General features: G+C 38.9%; 1 protein-coding gene across 4 annotated transcripts in view; it reads left to right on the top strand.

Moving 5' to 3' along the window:
• als2b (alsin Rho guanine nucleotide exchange factor ALS2 b) overlaps nucleotides 1–19,239 on the top strand; it is a 29,827-nt gene that overhangs the window by 8,820 nt on the left and 1,768 nt on the right. For 2 of the 4 annotated variants that reach the window (XM_058052443.1, XM_058052444.1), the window contains exons 8-29: nucleotides 51–128; nucleotides 2,356–2,562; nucleotides 2,640–2,811; nucleotides 2,890–3,079; nucleotides 3,152–3,217; nucleotides 4,763–4,925; nucleotides 5,004–5,135; nucleotides 6,918–7,046; nucleotides 7,870–7,940; nucleotides 10,581–10,647; nucleotides 10,712–10,884; nucleotides 10,959–11,024; nucleotides 11,097–11,195; nucleotides 13,314–13,478; nucleotides 13,568–13,679; nucleotides 13,743–13,820; nucleotides 15,015–15,148; nucleotides 15,234–15,398; nucleotides 16,945–17,062; nucleotides 17,238–17,395; nucleotides 17,469–17,804; nucleotides 17,879–17,933. In XM_058052443.1, the coding sequence (XP_057908426.1) occupies nucleotides 51–128; nucleotides 2,356–2,562; nucleotides 2,640–2,811; nucleotides 2,890–3,079; nucleotides 3,152–3,217; nucleotides 4,763–4,925; nucleotides 5,004–5,135; nucleotides 6,918–7,046; nucleotides 7,870–7,940; nucleotides 10,581–10,647; nucleotides 10,712–10,884; nucleotides 10,959–11,024; nucleotides 11,097–11,195; nucleotides 13,314–13,478; nucleotides 13,568–13,679; nucleotides 13,743–13,820; nucleotides 15,015–15,148; nucleotides 15,234–15,398; nucleotides 16,945–17,062; nucleotides 17,238–17,395; nucleotides 17,469–17,804; nucleotides 17,879–17,933 (2,934 nt within the window). Of the gene's footprint in view, nucleotides 1–50; nucleotides 129–2,355; nucleotides 2,563–2,639; nucleotides 3,080–3,151; nucleotides 3,218–4,762; nucleotides 4,926–5,003; nucleotides 5,136–6,917; nucleotides 7,047–7,153; nucleotides 7,178–7,869; nucleotides 7,941–10,580; nucleotides 10,648–10,711; nucleotides 10,885–10,958; nucleotides 11,025–11,096; nucleotides 11,196–13,313; nucleotides 13,479–13,567; nucleotides 13,680–13,742; nucleotides 13,821–15,014; nucleotides 15,149–15,233; nucleotides 15,399–16,944; nucleotides 17,063–17,237; nucleotides 17,396–17,468; nucleotides 17,805–17,878; nucleotides 17,934–19,239 lie in introns of all 4 variants that reach the window. The other 2 variants (XM_058052442.1, XM_058052441.1) reach the window with 2 other exon arrangements.

Here is a 19,239-nt window from a genome sequence, read left to right as displayed (position 1 = left end):
ACCGTGAGTGCCGATGCGTCTGACTTTTTGTTTGTGTCACTGCCTTCCAGCTGTTCTCGTGGGGCAGTAACAGACACGGTCAGCTGGGCCATATGGAATCACCCAGCAGCGTCCCTCGCCAAGCCAAGGTGAGGGGTGACTTCTACATCCACATCTAAAGCGGGGGTGGTACATGCCATGTAATGTAAACATCGCCCAAGAACACAATATTTTGTGGGAGGGCTTTTGAAAAATGGCTGTGATCGAATGAGTCTTACAACTAACTTACCACTTCCACACGGAATGGGAGAAGAACTTACCACTATTTAAATTTAAATAAAGCCGTTAATTTAATTTAATTTAATTTAATTTAATTTAATTTAATTTAATTTAATTTAATTTAATTTAATTTAATTTAATTTAATTTAATTTAATTTAATTTAATTTAATTTAATTTAATTTAATTTAATTTAATTTAATTTAATTTAATTTAATTTAATTTAATTACAGAGAAAAAAGGCTTTTTGTGAAAAGATACATTTGAAGCTTAACTTTCAGCAAAAATTAAATTAAATTAAATTAAATTAAATTAAATTAAATTTAATTTAATTTAATTTAATTTAATTTAATTTAATTTAATTTAATTTAATTTAATTTAATTTAATTTAATTTAATTTAATTTAATTTAATTTAATTTAATTTAATTTAATTTAATTTATTAAATTTAATTTAATTTAATTTTTTTTATTTTTTATTTTTATAAAATATATTTTTATTTTTTATTTTTTAATTAAATTAATTTAATTAAATGTAATTAAATGTAATTAAATGTAATTAAATTAAATTAAATTAAATTAAAGAGAAAAAAGGCTTTTTGTGAAAAGATACATTTGAAGCTTAACTTTCAGCAAAAATTTAATTTAATTTAATTTAATTTAATTTAATTTAATTTAATTTAATTTAAAGAGAAATTTAATTTAAAGAGAAATTTAATTTAATTTAATTTAATTTAATTTAATTTAATTTAATTTAATTTAATTTAATTTAATTTAATTTAATTTAATTTAATTTAATTTAATTTAATTTAATTTAATTTAATTTAATCTTTCTTTTGGTATATGTTATGTAAACATCGCCCAAGAACACAATATTTTGTATGTCCTGAAAAATCAAGAGGGAGGGCTTTTGAAAAATGGCTGGAATCGAAAGAGTCGAGAAGCCAGTAACTTACCACTTCCACATGGAACGGGAGAAGAACCTACCACTCTGTCATATGGGACATGCCATGGCTGAGGTAATGTCACTACTGTCGCCTTGTGACCGGAATATCATATCACTTGTATTTCAACATGTTTTGACTAATAATAGACCAGAGTCTACTACAAAACAGCCATCATTTTATTCAATTATTGAGGGTTTGGGGTTTGCTCTTGAAGGCCACAAACGAAGGACTTCTCTGAAGCTGACGGCAGCCCGGTAACCATGCAAAACTTGCTCAGGGAAATTGAACCAAATATTACTCTGAGTGTCTGTTCCGTGTGCATAATTTTGCATAAATTCAAAACAAATGCAAGTTTATGCACCCATTTCTTAATTTGATGTGACGTTCAATTACTCTGCAGATAATTCCTGATACCCCCATCCATGATCCATGTTGAAATACAAGTGATATGATATTCCGGTTACTAGGCGACAGTAGTGACATTACCTCAGCCATGGCGTGTCCCATATGATAGTGGTAAGTTCTTCTCCCGTTCCGTGTGGAAGTGGTAAGTTAGTGGTAAGACTCTTTAATTTAATTCTATTTTTATTTTTATTTTTATTTTTATTTTTATTTTTATTTTTATTTTTATTTTTATTTTTATTTTTATTTTTATTTTTATTTTTATTTTTATTTTTATTTTTATTTTTATTTTTATTTTTATTTTTATTTTTTATTTTTATTTTTTATTTTTTATTTTTTATTTTTTATTTTTTATTTTTTATTTTTATATTTTATTTTTATTTTATTTTATTTTATTTTGTTATTTAATTTATTTTATTATTTAATTTATTTTATAATTTAATTTATTTTATAATTTAATTTATTTTATAATTAAAATTAAATTAATTTAAATTAAATGAAGGAGAAAAAAGGCTTTTTGTGAAAAGATACATTTGAAGCTTAACTTTCAGCAAAAATTAAATTAAATTAAATTAAATTAAATTAAATTAAATTAAATTAAATTAAATTAAATTAGTTGTATGTGTTGGAAACAAAAGATAATAATAAAAAAATATATACGTACAGTATAAATGATAGGACTGACATTTTTTCCAACATTTTCTCCCATTTTATCCCTAATTTGCGTGATGTCTCCGCCCCCCCCACTACAGCTGTCAGAGGGCATCCGGGTTTGGGACGCGAGTGCCGGAGAGCGCCACAGCCTCCTGCTGGCTGATGGAGACTGCGTCCAGCCCATCATTTATTACAGCGGTGAGCAGGTGAAGGTGGACGCGGAGGAGAACGGCACACGGGAAGAAGGGGAGGAGCCAACCGAGAGCTACACCCAGCAATCCGTGCTGCTTCCCTTCTGTATGAACGTAAGACGGAAAATATTTGCAGCGGGCGCCCGGGGATCATAAATTGGTGAGAAAAAAAAAATGGTGTTGTTGTGCAGTTGGGATTTGTAAGCGGCGTCTTTGCCGGCGGCCGTCGATGCGCCGCACTGTCGGATAAGAACGTAATGGGCTACATCGCCGGGCTCCATGAGTTGGCGTCGGCGGAGAGAAAGTTCTACTGCAAGCTGTCCAATATCAAGACACAAGCGTTACGCCCCCTGCTGGAGTTCGGTGAGAACATCACAGACCGGGAAAGATATTTTTGGTTTCCCGTCACCATGGTAACAGTAGCAAAAATATGTTTTCTAGAATTTTTAAGCGCTACCCTCGGTGCGGTCAACTTCGGGCTCCTGCAGACGCTCGCCAGTCGATTCTGTCACTTGTGTCACCTGACCGGACGGCACGCGGTCAGACTCACCGCCGGACTGCGACACGGCCGCGATGTTAAAAGCCTGCCTATCCTTGAGCACACCGCCATCTTTCTGGACGCTTACACTGAGTATGTGCCGTCTAGTCGTAACAACTGACACCTCATGGCATCACAATGGACGCTTTGATTCCATCGTTTCAGGTATTGGAGCACCTTGGCCGACTTCCAGGTGATGGGAGGATTCCTGACCATGACCAAACCTTTGCTGTGAGTACATACTTTTTCTTTATTTGTGACCTAAACCAAGAAAAATATCAGTACTTTTGTTCTGGAAGCATTTAGCTTGTAGTAGTGTACATTCTCCACTTCTTAACACACCTCATACGCATATGCTCTGCCATGGAAGAAGAAGACGTCACAAGAGGGACAAATCTAGCGACTTTTTCTTATGTTATTGGAGACTTCTGGAGACTCGGGTTCCCATTTTATCCCTAATTTGCGTGATGCCCCCCATACACATATGCTCTGCCATGGAAGAAGAAGACGTCACAAGAGGGACAAATTCAGCGACTTTTTCTTATGTTATTATAGACTTCTGGAGACTCGGGTTCCCAGTTTATGCCTAATTTCCGTGATGTCCCCCCCCCATACACATATGCTCTGCCATGGAAGAAGAAGACGTCACAAGAGGGACAAATTCAGTGACTTTTTCTTATGTTATTGGAGACTTCTGGAGACTCGGGTTCCCATTTTATCCCTAATTTGCGTGATGTCCCCCCCCCCCCCCCCCCCATACACATATGCTCTGCCATGGAAGAAGAAGACGTCACAAGAGGGACAAATTTAGTGACTTTTTCTTATGTTATTGGAGACTTTTGGCGACTCGGGTTCTCATTTTATCCCTAATTTGCGTGATGTCTCCGCCCCCCCCCCCACCCCCCCCCGCCCCACACACACACACTACAGCTGTCAGAGGGCATCCGGGTTTGGGATGCGAGTGCCGGAGACCGCCGTTTGTGGCAGCTAAATAAAATTTGTCCGGCCACAAAAATAACTCTTGCTCATAAAGACATTTTCCACTTTGTAACACACCTCATATGCATATGCTGTGCCATGGAAGAAGAAGACGTCACAAGAGGGACAAATCTAGCGACTTTTATGTTACTGGAGACTTCTGGAGACTCTGGTATGGACGCGGGTAACGCTCTTCTCAACGCTGTCACCTCATACGCATATGCTCTGCCATGGAAGAAGAAGACGTCACAAGAGGGACAAATCTAGCGACTTTTTCTTATGTTATTGGAGACTTCTGGAGACTCGGGTATGGGGTGCTGGAGCCTATCCCAGCTGTCTTCGGGCGAGAGACGACGTACACCCTGAAACGGTGTCCAGCCAATCACAGGGCACATATAGACAAACAACCATTCACACTCACATTCATACCTACGGACAATTTGGAGTCGCTAATTAACCTAGCATGTTGTCGGAGAAAACCACACAGAGATGGCTGAGTGTGGCATTGAAGTCGGGTCTCCTAGCTGTGAGGTCTGCGCGCTAACCACTCAACCACCGTGCAGCCTTTCTGTGGAAATTTGTGACATTTAAAAAAAAAACAAACAAACAAAAAAAGAGACAGTTATGTTTTTGTCACCCACTACAAATAGATATTGGTCCTGTGGACGCCATTGACGTCAGTGTCCCACTTTTTTCCGAGCAGCCTTGAATGAACAGTGTCAGGCTGCAATGAGAGTGCCATTGTTCATTCATAATATTAAATGTTATTCATGTTTTATTTTTATTTTTTTTATTAAGAGATTTTTTCGGAAAGAATCCCGAGCTGCTCCAGAGGTTAGCTGAGACCACCGAGGAGAACCTCGCTATGGTGGACATCTTTGTGGCGCTCTTCTGCCTCCCTGTGCATCATCTTCGCGAGTACGGGCGATTGCTGCTCAAACTGGCTACTTGCTTTGAAGTGGTAGGTTCACTGTCAGTAATGGGATGTTTAAAAAAAAAAAAAAACATATATGAAAAATGAAATATGTTTATGTGTCAGTGCTCCGGCGATTACCAGCGTTTGCAGGACAGCAGCGCCAAGTTTGAAGCTTTGGCTCTTCTGCTGAAGAAGAGATTAAAGGAAGCCGAGTACACTTCACTTTTCTGGAAGAGCTTCCCCGGCAAGATGACGGTAAAAACGGTTCTTTTCTTCACGGCTACAGGATTCATACGCATCGATACTCTGTACGTATAAATAAATAAAAAAAGCGACATAGTTATTATACATGTGCGCACACACAGTTTAGTTCCCAATGTGAAAATTGTGATGCGTTCATGACGCAACACTTTTTTGTGTTGGTTTGGTTTTTTCGATATTTGAGCTGTCGCAAAAGCAAAACATTTGTGTCACAGTGAAAGTTATGCATGAAATGTATCTTTTCACAACAAAAAAAAAATCTCCCTTTTTTGTTGGGAACTGATATTTTCCTGAAACTTACCTATGTTATACTGTGGATTACTAAAAACAGAAAAAGGTAGAAACAGACTTTTTTTCTGTTGAGATATATATAATATATACAGTCAATCGATTAAAGTATTTGATCATGATTAATCACATTTGTCCATAGTTAACTCAGAATTAATTAATTGCATTAACCTATAATAAATAACGGAGCAATAGTCATAATATAAAATATTTAATAAAAATGGAAAAGTCAATGTAATTTAATTTCTGTTTTAAAACACATTAAAATACATAGAATTAATCATTATATTAGTAAATATTAATAAATATAATAATAATAAATATAATATATATTATATATATAATAAATAATATAATAATAATATAATTATAAATAAATAATATTTAATCAATAATATTATCAATAAATATGAGTATAAATAAATAAATAAATATAATAATGAATATAGTAATAATATTAAAAATATATATTACAATACTGTAACAATTCAATAGTCATAATATAAAATATTTATATACAATTCATTTCTCTTTTAAAACACATTAAAATACATAGAATTAATAATAATAATAATCAGTAAATTAGTAAATATTATTACAAATATAATAATAAATATAAATAAATATAATAATAATAAATATTATATATATTATATATAATAAATAATATATAATAATATAATATATAATTATATATAATAGAATAAAAAATATATAGTTATATTATTATTAATTTTAATATTAATTATATTATAAAAATAATATATTTATAAATAAATAGTATTTAATCAATTAATCTATATTATTAATAAATATTAATATAAATAATATAAATAAATATAATAATAATATTATAAATATATATTACAGTACTGTAACAATTCAATAGTCATAATATAAAATATTTATATATAATGGAAAACTCAATGTAATTTCATTTCTCTTTTAAAACACATTAAAATACTTATAATTAATCATTATATTAATAACTATTAGTAAATAATAGCAATCAGTAAATTAGTAAATATTATTACAAATATAATAATACATATAAATAAATATAATAATAATAATAAATATAATATATATATATTATATATAATATAATAATAATGTAATTATAAATAAATATATTTAATCAATAATATTATCAATAAATATTAATAATAAATAAATAAATAAATAATAATAATAATAATAATAATAATAATAATAATAATAATAATAATAATAATAATAATAATAATAATAATAATAATAATAATAATAATAATATATATTACAATACTGTAACTATTCATTAAAAATCCCCCAAATTAGCGCCGTTAAAGTAAACTTCTGTTAAGGCGTCATTAATGCGAAAGGACACTAAGAACTAGCATGGTTTCATTATTTGGGCGATGTCTAGCGGACCGTGCCGCCTATTGGAGCGTCCATTAGATCATTCGAACATTTTGCTGACAATGTACGTTTTTTTTTTCTCGACAGGACTCGCTACGGAAGCCTCACCGCCGCCTCATCTGCGAGAGCAGCAACAAAGCTCTGACGTTGCAGAACTCGGGGAGGTTCTCCGTCAACTGGTTCATCCTTTTTAACGACGCTCTCGTCCACGCACAGGTCAGCGCCACGCACACGCGTATCCACGTGCACGCACGAAAAATTCCTACTTTATAACCCTTTGTGCTATTCAAGCATTTGTGTGTGCTTGCTTTCCGTGCTGTCAGGGCGTGGCGCCTTATAAAAACCTTGTAAGTATGACGCTCTCTGTCACCCCACTTTTGTAACTGTGTGTGTGTGTGTGTGGAAAGAAGGCGTCGGTGTCTTGGAATTGGTCTGGAATGACAAGAAAGACTAAGTCACTAATCCGATTCGGTATTCCGTGAGTAGCTCTCCAAGGAATCGGTCCCAACAGTCTCCTTTTTTGACTTTGTGCTACTTTTCCTGGAAAAAAACAAACAAGGGATGATGCTAGCCTGCAGCTAAATTACGCCAACGTTCGCCCAAATGTGCGCCGCAGTCGGAATTGTCATCGAATGAGATGACGCGCCGACCGCTTTGTCACTTGGAGCGCCGTTAATCCATGTAATGTACTCTCACATCCAAGAAGTTGACTCAATCGATATATGTTCCTTTACCCTAGCGGTCAGGGGACCTTGGAATTTGAGTTCGAATCCCTCCACCCACTTTACACGGCACAACGGTCATTTTCATTCATGAGATTGGAATCTGCAGAACGGGAGCATCCCTTGATATAAGCAATGATATCATAAAAAAAACAAAAAAAAACATTCCCATCCCATCTCTTCCTGTTGGCGCCATCCTTCCTTACCTTGCCGCCCTTTATTAGCCACGGCCGCCCCTGCAGCACAGGAACATCCATCATTTGACGCTACATCAACAAGCATGTCTGATGATTTCTATTCGTTCTCCTAACTCCTAGTTCTCCACGCATCACGTCTTCTCCTTGGCTACGCTGTGGGTGGAGCCAATTTCGGATGACAGCACCGGCATGTGAGGGACTTTTGTATTGTTTTAACATGGGAGTGTCCAAAGTGTTTAGGGGGGAGGGGAATTGTGTGTGCTGTTTTTTTTATAGAAAAATATAATTTCACCAGAAAACTAAAGAAAATGCCCACATTAACGGCAAGGTCCACCCTGGACTGGTGGCTAGCCAATCACAGGGCACATATAGACAAACAACCATTCACACTCACATTCATACCTATGGACAATTTGGAGTCGCTAATTAACCTAGCATGTTTTTGGAATGTGGGAGGAAACCGGAGTACCCGGAGAAAACCCACGCATGCACGGGGAGAACATGTAAACTCCACACGGAGATGGCCGAGGGTGGAATTGAACCCTGGTCTCCTAGCTCTGAGGTCTGTGTGCTAACCACTCAATCGCCGTGCAGCCATTTTATTTTATTTTATTTTATTTTATTTTATTTTATTTTATTTTATTTTATTTTATTTTATTTTATACCGCTTTTCCTCACGAGGGGTGCTGGAGCCTATCCCAGCTGTCTTAGGGCGAGAGGCGGGGTACACCCTGGACTGGTGGCCAGCCAATCACAGGGCACATATAGACAAACAACCATTCACACTCACATTCATACCTATGGACAATTTGGAGTCGCTAATTAACCTAGCATGTTTTTGGAATGTGGGAGGAAACCGGAGTACCCGGAGAAAACCCACGCATGCACGGGGAGAACATGGAAACTCCACACAGTAGTTGGCATCGAACTAGAGTCTTCTAGCTGTGAGGTCTGCGCAATAACCACTCGACCCGCCGCGCAGCCCCAAAAATGTGAATATGTATTATAGCAAAATACAAAAATAATATTTGATAACGAGTGGTTAGCGCGCAGACCGCACAGCTAGGAGACCCGAGTTCAATGCCAACTCTCATATGCTAATGTTAGCACTGCTAGCATGCTAACAATAGCATAGTAGCCATTTTTGCCATTTTTTGAGGTAGACGCATATTTTAACACTTAGTACTATTATGCTGGGTGTTAACATGCTAATGTTATCATTGCTAGCATGTTAACAATAACAGTAGCATTTTTTGTCGTTTTTCAAAGGGCCATTTTCATAGCTAGATGCTTATATAAACGCATACCGTTATTAAGCTTGGTGCCAGCATGCTAACATTAGCATAGCAGCATTTCTGGCCATTTTTGGAGCTAGACGCATATTTTAACACTTAGTACTATTGTGCTGGGTGTTAACATGCTAATGTTAGCACTGCTAACAATAGCATAGTAGCATTTTTTGCCATTTTCATAGCTAGATGCTTATATAAACAAATACCGTTATTAAGCTTAGTGCCAGCATGCTAACATTAGCATAGCAGCATTTTTTGCCATTTTTGGAGGTAGATTATTATGCTGGGTGTTAACTTGCTAATGTTATCATTGCTAGCATGTTAACAATAACAGTAGCATTTTTAGTTGTTTTTCAAGTGGCCGCGCAGCCCCAAAAATGAGAATATGTATTACAGCAAAATACAAAAATAATATTTTATAACGGGCGGCACGGTTAGTGGTTAGCGCGCAGACCTCACAGCTAGGAGACCAGGGTTCAATTCCATCCTCGGCTATTTCTGTGTTGAGTGTGCATGTTCTCCCCGTGCATGCGTGGGTTTTTTCCGGGTATTCCGGGTATTTCCTCCCACATTCCAAAAACATGCTAGGTTAATTAGCGACTCCAAATTGTCCATAGGTATGAATGTGAGTGTGAATGGTTGTTTGTCTATATGTGCCCTGTGATTGGCTGGCCACCAGTCCAGGGTGTACCCCGCCTCTCGTCCGAAGACAGCTGGGATAGGCTCCAGCACCCCTTGTGACCCTCGTGAGGAAAAGCGGTAGAAAATGATTGAATTAATATTTTATAACATATTTAATATTTTATAATTATAACAAAATAATGTTAAATAAAATTGAATAATGATTTGGGCGGCACGACGGTCGAGTGGTTAGCGCGCAGACCTCACAGCGAGGAGACCAGGGTTCAATCCCACCCTCGGCCATCTCTGTGTGGAGTTTACATATTCTCCCCGTTTTCTCCGGGTATTCCGGGTATCTTTTCCCACATTCCAAAAACATGCTAGGTTAATTAGCGACTCCAAATTGTCCATAGGTATGAATGTGAGTGTGAATGGTTGTTTGTCTATATGTGCCCTGTGATTGGCTGGCCACCAGTCCGGGGTGGACCCCGCCTCTCGCCAGAAGACAGCTGGGATAGGCTCCAGCACCCCATACCCGAGTCTCCAGAAGTCTCCAGTAACATAAGAAAAAGTCGCAAGATTTGTCCCTCTTGTGACGTCTTCTTCTTCCACCAGTCCAGGGTGTACCCCGCCTCTCGTCCGAAGACAGCTGGGATAGGCTCCAGCACCCCTTGTGACCCTTGCGAGGATAAGCGGTAGAAAATGAATGAATTAATATTTTATAATTATAACAAAATAATGTTGAAATATTTTTTAGTAGTAAAAAAAATATTTTGGAGTTGATACTAACAACATGCATCCTTTCATATTTCACGATGTGGCCCCCTGCTGGAAAACGTTTGGACACCCCAGTTTTAATATGATAGACGTTTATATGGCGAGATGTTGCGTCTCATTCATTGTTGTGTGTTTGAGCAGCTACGGGCTGAAGGTCATCACACCAGAGGAGATGTTCACCCTGCTGGCCAGCTCCCCTATGGAGAAGGTAGATGTCACATGTCATGTCATGTGACTTGTTGCAAGTCCTCACTTCTAATTCGCTTTCACAGACCAAGTGGATCCACTGCATTAACCAGGCGGTGGATCAAGCCCTGAATATTAGCGAAGAACAAAAGTTTGAGCCCCCCATCTCTCGGAGCGCCACTTACACGTTTTACAAAGACGGACGGCTGAAAGAAGCAACCTACGACGGACGCTGGATGGCCGGGAAGCCGCACGGCAGGTGGGACGTGCGACCCCCCCCCCCCCCCAACCGAGATGTTTTACAATGCGATTTGTTATCTGTGCTGCTTTCAGGGGCGTGTTAAAGTGGCCCGATGGGAGGAGTTACACGGGGTCATTCAAGAACGGGCTGGAGGACGGGTCAGTGTCAGCTATAGCGACGCGTATGGAGGGCGTGTCATCGTCTGTTTTAATATACGTGTTCTTGTTTAGTTTCGGTGAATTTGTGGCTCCGAATAAGACCCTGAACAAGACGGACCAATATCACGGCCACTGGAAGGATGGCAAAATGCATGGCGTGGGGACCTACAGGTAGGCTTTATATATTGGTACTGGTAGAGAATTTTTGACTCGTGTTTGTAGCAGATTCCCAAAAACAGCAACGTTCCTGTCAGAAAATCTTTGACTAGTGGTTTCGTAGCAGTTTCCCCAAAACAGCAATGTTCCTGTCATAGAGAATCTTTGACTAGTGTTTTTCGCAGATTACCAAAAACAGCAATGTTCCTGTCATAGAAAATTTTTGACTAGTGGTTTTGTAGCAGATTCCCAAAAACAGCAACGTTCCTATCAGAAAATCTTTGACTAGTGGTTTCGTAGCAGATTCCCAAAAACAGCAATGTTCCTGTCATAGAGAATATTTGACTAGTGTTTGTACCAGATTCCCAAAAACAGCAATGTTCCTGTCATAGAGAATCTTTGACTAGTGTTTTTCGCAGATTACCAAAAACAGCAATGTTCCTGTCATAGAAAATTTTTGACTAGTGGTTTTGTAGCAGATTCCCAAAAACAGCAACGTTCCTATCAGAAAATCTTTGACTAGTGGTTTCGTAGCAGATTCCCAAAAACAGCAATGTTCCTGTCATAGAGAATATTTGACTAGTGTTTGTACCAGATTCCCAAAAACAGCAATGTTCCTGTCATAGAGAATCTTTGACTAGTGTTTTTCGCAGATTACCAAAAACAGCAATGTTCCTGTCATAGAAAATTTTTGACTAGTGGTTTTGTAGCAGATTCCCAAAAACAGCAACGTTCCTATCAGAAAATCTTTGACTAGTGGTTTCGTAGCAGATTCACAAAAACAGCAATGTTCCTGTCATAGAGAATCTTTGACTAGTGTTTTTCGCAGATTACCAAAAACCGCAATGTTCCTGTCATAGAAAATTTTTGACTAGTGGTTTTGTAGCAGATTCCCAAAAACAGCAACGTTCCTGTCAGAAAATCTTTGACTAGTGGTTTCGTAGCAGATTCCCCAAAACAGCAATGTTCCTGTCACATTGAATCTTTTACTAGTGTTTGTAGCAGATTACCAAAAACAGCAATGTTCCTGTCATAGAAAATTTTTGACTAGTGGTTTTGTAGCAGATTCCCAAAAACAGCAATGTTCCTGTCATAGAGAAACTTTGACTAGTGTTTGTACCAGATTCCCAAAAACAGCAATGTTCTTGTCATACAGAATCTTTAACTAGTGTTTGTAGTAGATTCCCCAAAACAGCAATGTTCCTGTCATAGAGAATCTTTGACTAGTGATGACTCTTTGTAGCAGATTCCCAAAAACAGCAATGTTCTTGTCATAGAAAAAAAATGACTAGTGTTTGTAGCAGATTCACAAAAACAGCAATGTTCCTGTCATAGAGAATCTTTGACTAGTGTTTGTAGCAGATTCCCAAAAACAGCAATGTTCCTGTCATAGAGAATCTTTGACTAGTGGTTTCGAAAGCAGATTCCCCAAAACAGCAATGTTCCCGTCATAGAGAATCTTTGACTAGTGTTTTTAGCCGATTCCCAAAAACAGCAATGTTCCTGTCATAGAGAATCTTTGACTAGTGGTTTCGTAGCAGATTCCCAAAAACAGCAATGTTCCTGTCATAGAGAATCTTTGACTGGGGTTTGTAGCAGATTCCCAAAAACAGCAATGTTCTTGTCATACAGAATCTCTGACTAGTGTTTGTATCAGATTCCCAAAAACAGCAATGTTCTTGTCATACAGAATCTCTGACTAGTGTTTGTATCAGATTCCCAAAAACAGCAATCTTCCCGTCATAGAAAATCTTTGACTAGTGTTTGTTGCAGATTCCCAAAAACAGCAACGGCGGTTCCTGTCATAGAGAATCTTTGACTGGTGTTTGTAGCAGATTCCCCAAAACAGCAATGTTCCTGTCATAGCGAATCTTTGACTAGTGTTTGTTGTAGATTCCCAAAAACAGCAATGTTCCTGTCATATTGAGTCTTTGACTAGTGTTTGTAGCAGATTCCCCAAAACAGCAATGTTCCTGTCATAGAGGATCTTTGACTCGTGGTTTCGTAGCAGATTCCCAAAAACAGCAATGTTCTTGTCATAGAAAATCTTTGACTAGTGTTTGTAGCAGATTCCCAAAAACGCCAAGGCGATGTAGGTGAATAGTCCTGCTATGGAGTAAACTCGTTCTGCAGATACGCCAACGGCGAGATCTACGACGGTTCCTTCCGGGACGGTTTGCGGCACGGCCACGGGATGTTGCGCAGCGGCAAGCTCAACACCTCCTCCCCCAGCGTCTTCATCGGCCAGTGGGCGCACGACAAGAAGACGGGCTACGGCGTCTTTGACAACATCACCAAGTACGTAGCCGTGTCCGTTTTTAGACTACCGTTTTTGACACTTCCTGTGTTTTGAAAGCAAGAGCTTGGTTGTTGTTTTCTTTCATCAGAGGGGAGAAGTACATCGGCATGTGGCAGGACAACCAGCGACAAGGAACCGGGATTGTGGTGACGCAGTTCGGACTTTACTACGAAGGATCCTTCAAAGACAATAAGATGATGGTGAGGAGCCGTTCGCAGACGGAGGGAGGAAATTGAACACAACTGAGAGGTTTTGACTTGAAGGGCACTGGGATCCTGCTGTCAGAGGACGACACCACATACGAGGGCGAGTTCTCCGACGACTGGACCCTCAACGGCAAGGTGACTATGAACGCTGTAGAAAATCTTTGACTACTGGTTTCGTAGCAGATTCACAAAAACAGCAATGATCCTGTCATAGAGAATCTTTGACTAGGGTTTGTAGCAGATTCCAAAAAACAGCAATGATCCTGTCATAGAAAATCTTTGACTAGGGTTTGTAGCAGATTCCCCAAAACAGCAATGTTCCTGTCATAGAAAATCTTTGACTACTGGTTTCGTAGCAGATTCACAAAAACAGCAATGTTCCTGTCATAGAGAATCTTTGACTAGGGTTTGTAGCAGATTCCCAAAAACAGCAATGTTCCTGTCGTAGAAAATCTTTGACTAGTGTTTGTAGCAGATTCCCAAAAACAGCAATGTTCCTGTCGTAGAAAATCTTTGACCAGTGTTTGTAGCAGATTCCCAAAAACACCAATGTTCCTGTCATAGAGAATCTTTGACTAGGGTTTGTAGCAGATTCCCCAAAACAGCAATGTTCCTGTCATAGAAAATCTTTGACTACTGGTTTCGTAGCAGATTCACAAAAACAGCAATGATCCTGTCATAGAGAATCTTTGACTAGGGTTTGTAGCAGATTCCCAAAAACAGCAATGTTCCTGTCATATTGAATCTTTTACTAGTGTTTGTAGCAGATTCCCAAAAACAGCAATGTTCCTGTCATAGAAAATCTTTGACTAGTGTTTGTAGCAGATTCCCCAAAACAGCAATGTTCCTGTCATAGAAAATCTTTGACTACTGGTTTTGTAGCAGATTCACAAAAACAGCAATGATCCTGTCATAGAGAGTCTTTGACTAGGGTTTGTAGCAGATTCCCAAAAACAGCAATGTTCCTGTCATATTGAATCTTTTACTAGTGTTTGTAGCAGATTCCCAAAAACAGCAATGTTCCTGTCTTAGAAAATCTTTGACTAGTGTTTGTAGCAGATTCCCAAAAACAGCAATGTTCCTGTCGTAGAAAATCTTTGACCAGTGTTTGTAGCAGATTCCCAAAAACAGCAATGATCCTGTCATAGAGAATCTTTGACTAGTGTTTGTATCAGATTCCCAAAAACGGCAATGTTCCTGTCATATGTAATTTAGGGTATTTATGATGGCGTTGATTCGAACAACATTCAATTCACAAGAGAAGAAAACCAAGCCGGCAAAACTTTGGAAAATACGGTAACCTTCATGTCTGTATGACCCCAACCCCAGGGTGTGCTGACGATGGCGAATGGCGACTACCTGGAGGGTTCCTTCAGCGGCGAATGGGGCGCCGGCCCAAAAGTGACCGGCTCCTACTTTAAGCCACAACTAGCTGATACCGACGTGGAGAAAATGCGTCCGGTGTAGGTTGACCCCAAGTAACTTGAAAGTGTCATGTATGTAACATGGGATGATTGACAGTGTGTGTGTGTGTGTGTGTGTGTGTAGGAAGCTGGGGCGACTGTGTGTGCGTGCCGAGGAGAAGTGGCAGGCGGTGTTTGACGAGTGTTGGACTCAGCTGGGCTGCGAGGCCGCCGGCCAGGGAGAGCACTGGAAGGCGTGGGAGAACATTGCGGTGGCGCTCACCACAAGCCGGCGCCACATCCAGGACAGGTACACACACACACAGTGCAGGGTTTCTCAGGTGTTAGCATGCTGATGTTAGCACTGCTAACATGCTAACAATAGCATAGTAGCATTTTTAGCCATTATCATAGCTGTATGGTTATATAAACGCATACTGTTATTAAACTATTGTTAGCATGCTAGCAGTGCTAATATTAGCATGTTAACACCCAGCACAAATAGTACCAAGTGTTAAAATATGCGTCTCCCTCCAAAAATGGCAAAAAATGCTGCTATGCTAATGTTAGCATGCTAGCACCAAGCTTAATAGCGGCATGCGTTTATAGAAGCATCCAGCTATGAAAATGGCTAAAAATGCTACTATGCTATTGTTAGCATGCTAACACCCAGCATAATAGTACCAAGTGTTAAAATATGTGTCTACCTCCAAAAATGGCAAAAAATGCTGCTATGCTAATATTAGCATGCTAGCACCAAGCTTAATAACGGTATGCGTTTATATAAGCATCTAGCTATGAAAATGGCTAAAAATGCTACTATGCTATTGTTAGCATGCTAGCAGTGCTAACATTAGCATGTTAACACCCAGCATAATAGTACCAAGTGTTAAAATATGCGTCTACCTCCAAAAATGGCAAAAAATGCTGCTATGCTAATGTTAGCATGCTGGCACCAAGCTTAACGGTATGCGTTTATATAAGCATCCAGCTATGAAAATGGCTAAAAATGCTACTATGCTATTGTTAACATGCTAGCAGTGCTAACATTAGCATGTTAACACCCAGCATAATAGTACCAAGTGTTAAAATATGCGTTGACCTCCAAAAATGGCCAAAAATGCTGCTATGCTAATGTTAGCATGCTAGCACCAAGCTTAATAGCGGTATGTGTTTATAGAAGCATCCAGCTATGAAAATGGCTAAAATATCCAAGTCCCAAACATTCCAACATTAGCATGCTAACTCCTACCATAATGTTTACATGATAGTGTCCCTTTGATAACAAGCTATGAAAATGGCTAAAAATGCTACAATGCTATTGTTAGCATGCTAACAATGATAACATCAGCATGCTAACACCTAGCATCAAACGTACTAAGTGTTAAAACATTTGTCTACCTCCAAAAATGGCCAGAAATGCTGCTATGCTAATGTTAGCATGCTGGCACCAAGCTTAATAACGGTATGCGTTTATATAAGCATCTAGCTATGAAAATGGCTAAAAATGCTAATATGCTATTGTTAGCATGCTAGCAATGCTAACATCAGCATGCTAACACCTGAGAAAAATATTAATATTAATTTTGTTAGCATGCTAGCAATGCTAACATCAGCATGTTAACACCTAAGAAAAATATGATTAATTTTGTTAGCATGCTACCAATGCTAACATTAGCATGCTAACACCTGAGAAAAATATTAATATTAATTTGTTAGCATGCTAGCAATGCTAACATTAGTAGCGCATACCATTCAGCCACATTCAGGACAGGTACATACACAGAGGCCACTGAACTTTTGTTATCAAGGCTTATTCCGTGTTTTTTTTTTTTTTTTTTTGCATCTCATCTCAGTCCGGAGCTCCTGTCTCAAAGTCACAACAGAACTCTGGAGAGCCTGGAGGTCATCCCTCAACATGGAGGCCCCATCACCATGGAGAGATATCACGCCATCCGTCTTTACCTCATCAAGGTGAAGCCACACACAATGGTGCATTCAAAGTCACATCCAGTTTATACCATTTTTATTTGATAAGGGGAAAATGTTTTGGAAAGCCATGAAAATTCCAGCGTTCCGGATCGGATTGCTTTCAGGCTTTGCTGCTCAGAATGAATCACAGAGCATCGTTTGTATTTTATCTCACCAGGCATGTGACACCTCGCTGCACCCACTCGGCCGCCTGGTGGAGGTGCTGGTGGCGGTCTACAGGATGACATACGTGGGCGTCGGAGCCAACCGCCGGCTCCTCCCGCAGGCCGTCAGCGAGATCAAAACTTACCTCAACCGCATCTTCCAGATCGTCAGGTAGGCACCGTGACCACGGCGGGAATTCGCTTCTTCGTTTTTTGATCGGATTTTTCTCGGCTTTTGTGTTCAGGTTTCTGTTCCCGGACCTGCCGGAAGAGGGCGGTGTCATTCGAGATCCCAACGCCGACCTCCAAGGCAAAGAGGACTTGGGATTGAAACCGGAAAACTCACCCATGCATGAAGTCTCCAAGGAGAACACGGCGATGGATCGGTACTCTTTCCTCCTCAGCCACGTGGTGAGCGGATCGGGTCTGCTGCTTCCTGTCCTGCTGCCCCGCCTCTACCCTCCGCTCTTCACGTTATACGCTCTGGACAAGGAGCGAGAAGATGACATCTACTGGGAGTGCGTTCTCCGTCTCAACAAGCAGCCTGATCTGGCTCTGCTGGCCTTTCTGGGCGTCCAGCAGTACGTCTCACATGTACTCACGTCTCGAAGGTGTATTTATTTCATGTTTTCATTTATTTATGCTCTCCTCTCAGGAAGTTCTGGCCCGTTTCCATCTGCGTGTCACCAGCACCAGCCAAGAAGCAGGAGGTACTTTGGTTGGCTGTTTAATTCATTCACTTCAAGAGAACATGATCAGGTTTGCCTCAGACTGGCCACAATAAAAGGTCCCTCCAAGGCACACATGCTATGTACTGTTATGCACAATTCAATATCCATAAATTGAAATGGCATAAAATACCTGTTTATGACCTTCTATGTTTTATATTAGAGCCCTCTAACATTAAGTAGCATCCCTATAGTCACCTTTACACTCCTTAATATAGTAGACATAATAGGACAAAATAACACATTAGATATACTAGCGGTGGCTATTGCGTCATCAGTGTAATGTAATGGAGGCTTTGAGTGGCTTTATCCATAGCTAGTATGCTTGATGCTAGCATGCTAACTTTAGCCCAGCAGCATTTCTAGCCGTTTTTGGAGGTAGATGCATATTTTAACACTTAGTACTATTATGCTGGGTGTTAACATGCTACTGTTAGCACTGCTAGCATGCTAACAATAGCATAGTAGCATTTTTTTGCCATTTTCATAGCTGGATGCTTATATAAACTCATACCGCTATTAAGCTTGGTGCTAGCATGCTAACATTAGCATAGTAGCATTTTTAGCCATTTTCATAGCTGGATGCTTATATAAACGCATACCGTTATTAAGCTTGGTGCTAGCACGCTAACATTAGCATAGCAGCATTTTTTGCCATTTGTAGGTAGACGCATATTTTAACACTTGGTACTATTGTGCTGGGTGTTAACATGCTAATGTTAGCACTGCTAGCATGCTAACAATAGCATAGCAGCATTTTTAGCCATTTTCATAGCTAGATGCTTATATAAACGCATACCGCTATTAAGCTTGGTGCTAGCATGCTAACATTAGCATAGCAGCATTTCTTGCCATTTTTGGAGGTAGACGCATATTTTAACACTTAGTGCTATTGTGCTGGGTGTTAGCATTGCTAGCATGCTAACAATAACATAGTAGTATTTTTAGCCATTTTCATAGCTAGATGCTTATATAAACCATACCGCTATTAAGCTTGGTGCTAGCATGCTAACATTAGCATAGCCGCATTTTGTGCCTTTTTTGGAGGTAGACATATTTTAACACTTAGTACTATTATGCTGGGTGTTAGCCTGCTGATGTTAGCATTATTAGCACGCTAACAATAGCATAGTAGCATTTTTAGCCATTTTCATAGCTAGATGCTTATATAAATGCATACCGTTATTAAGCTTGGTGCTAGCATGCTAACATTAGCATAGTAGAATTTCTTGCCATTTTTGGAGGTAGACGTATATTTTAACACTTAGTACTATTATTCTGGGTGTTA

This window comes from Doryrhamphus excisus, chromosome 16, assembly GCF_030265055.1.
Source record: "Doryrhamphus excisus isolate RoL2022-K1 chromosome 16, RoL_Dexc_1.0, whole genome shotgun sequence".
Taxonomy (NCBI): Eukaryota; Metazoa; Chordata; class Actinopteri; order Syngnathiformes; family Syngnathidae; genus Doryrhamphus; species Doryrhamphus excisus.
Note: the sequence above shows the minus strand (reverse complement) of the source record. Positions and strands in the feature narration are given on the sequence as shown.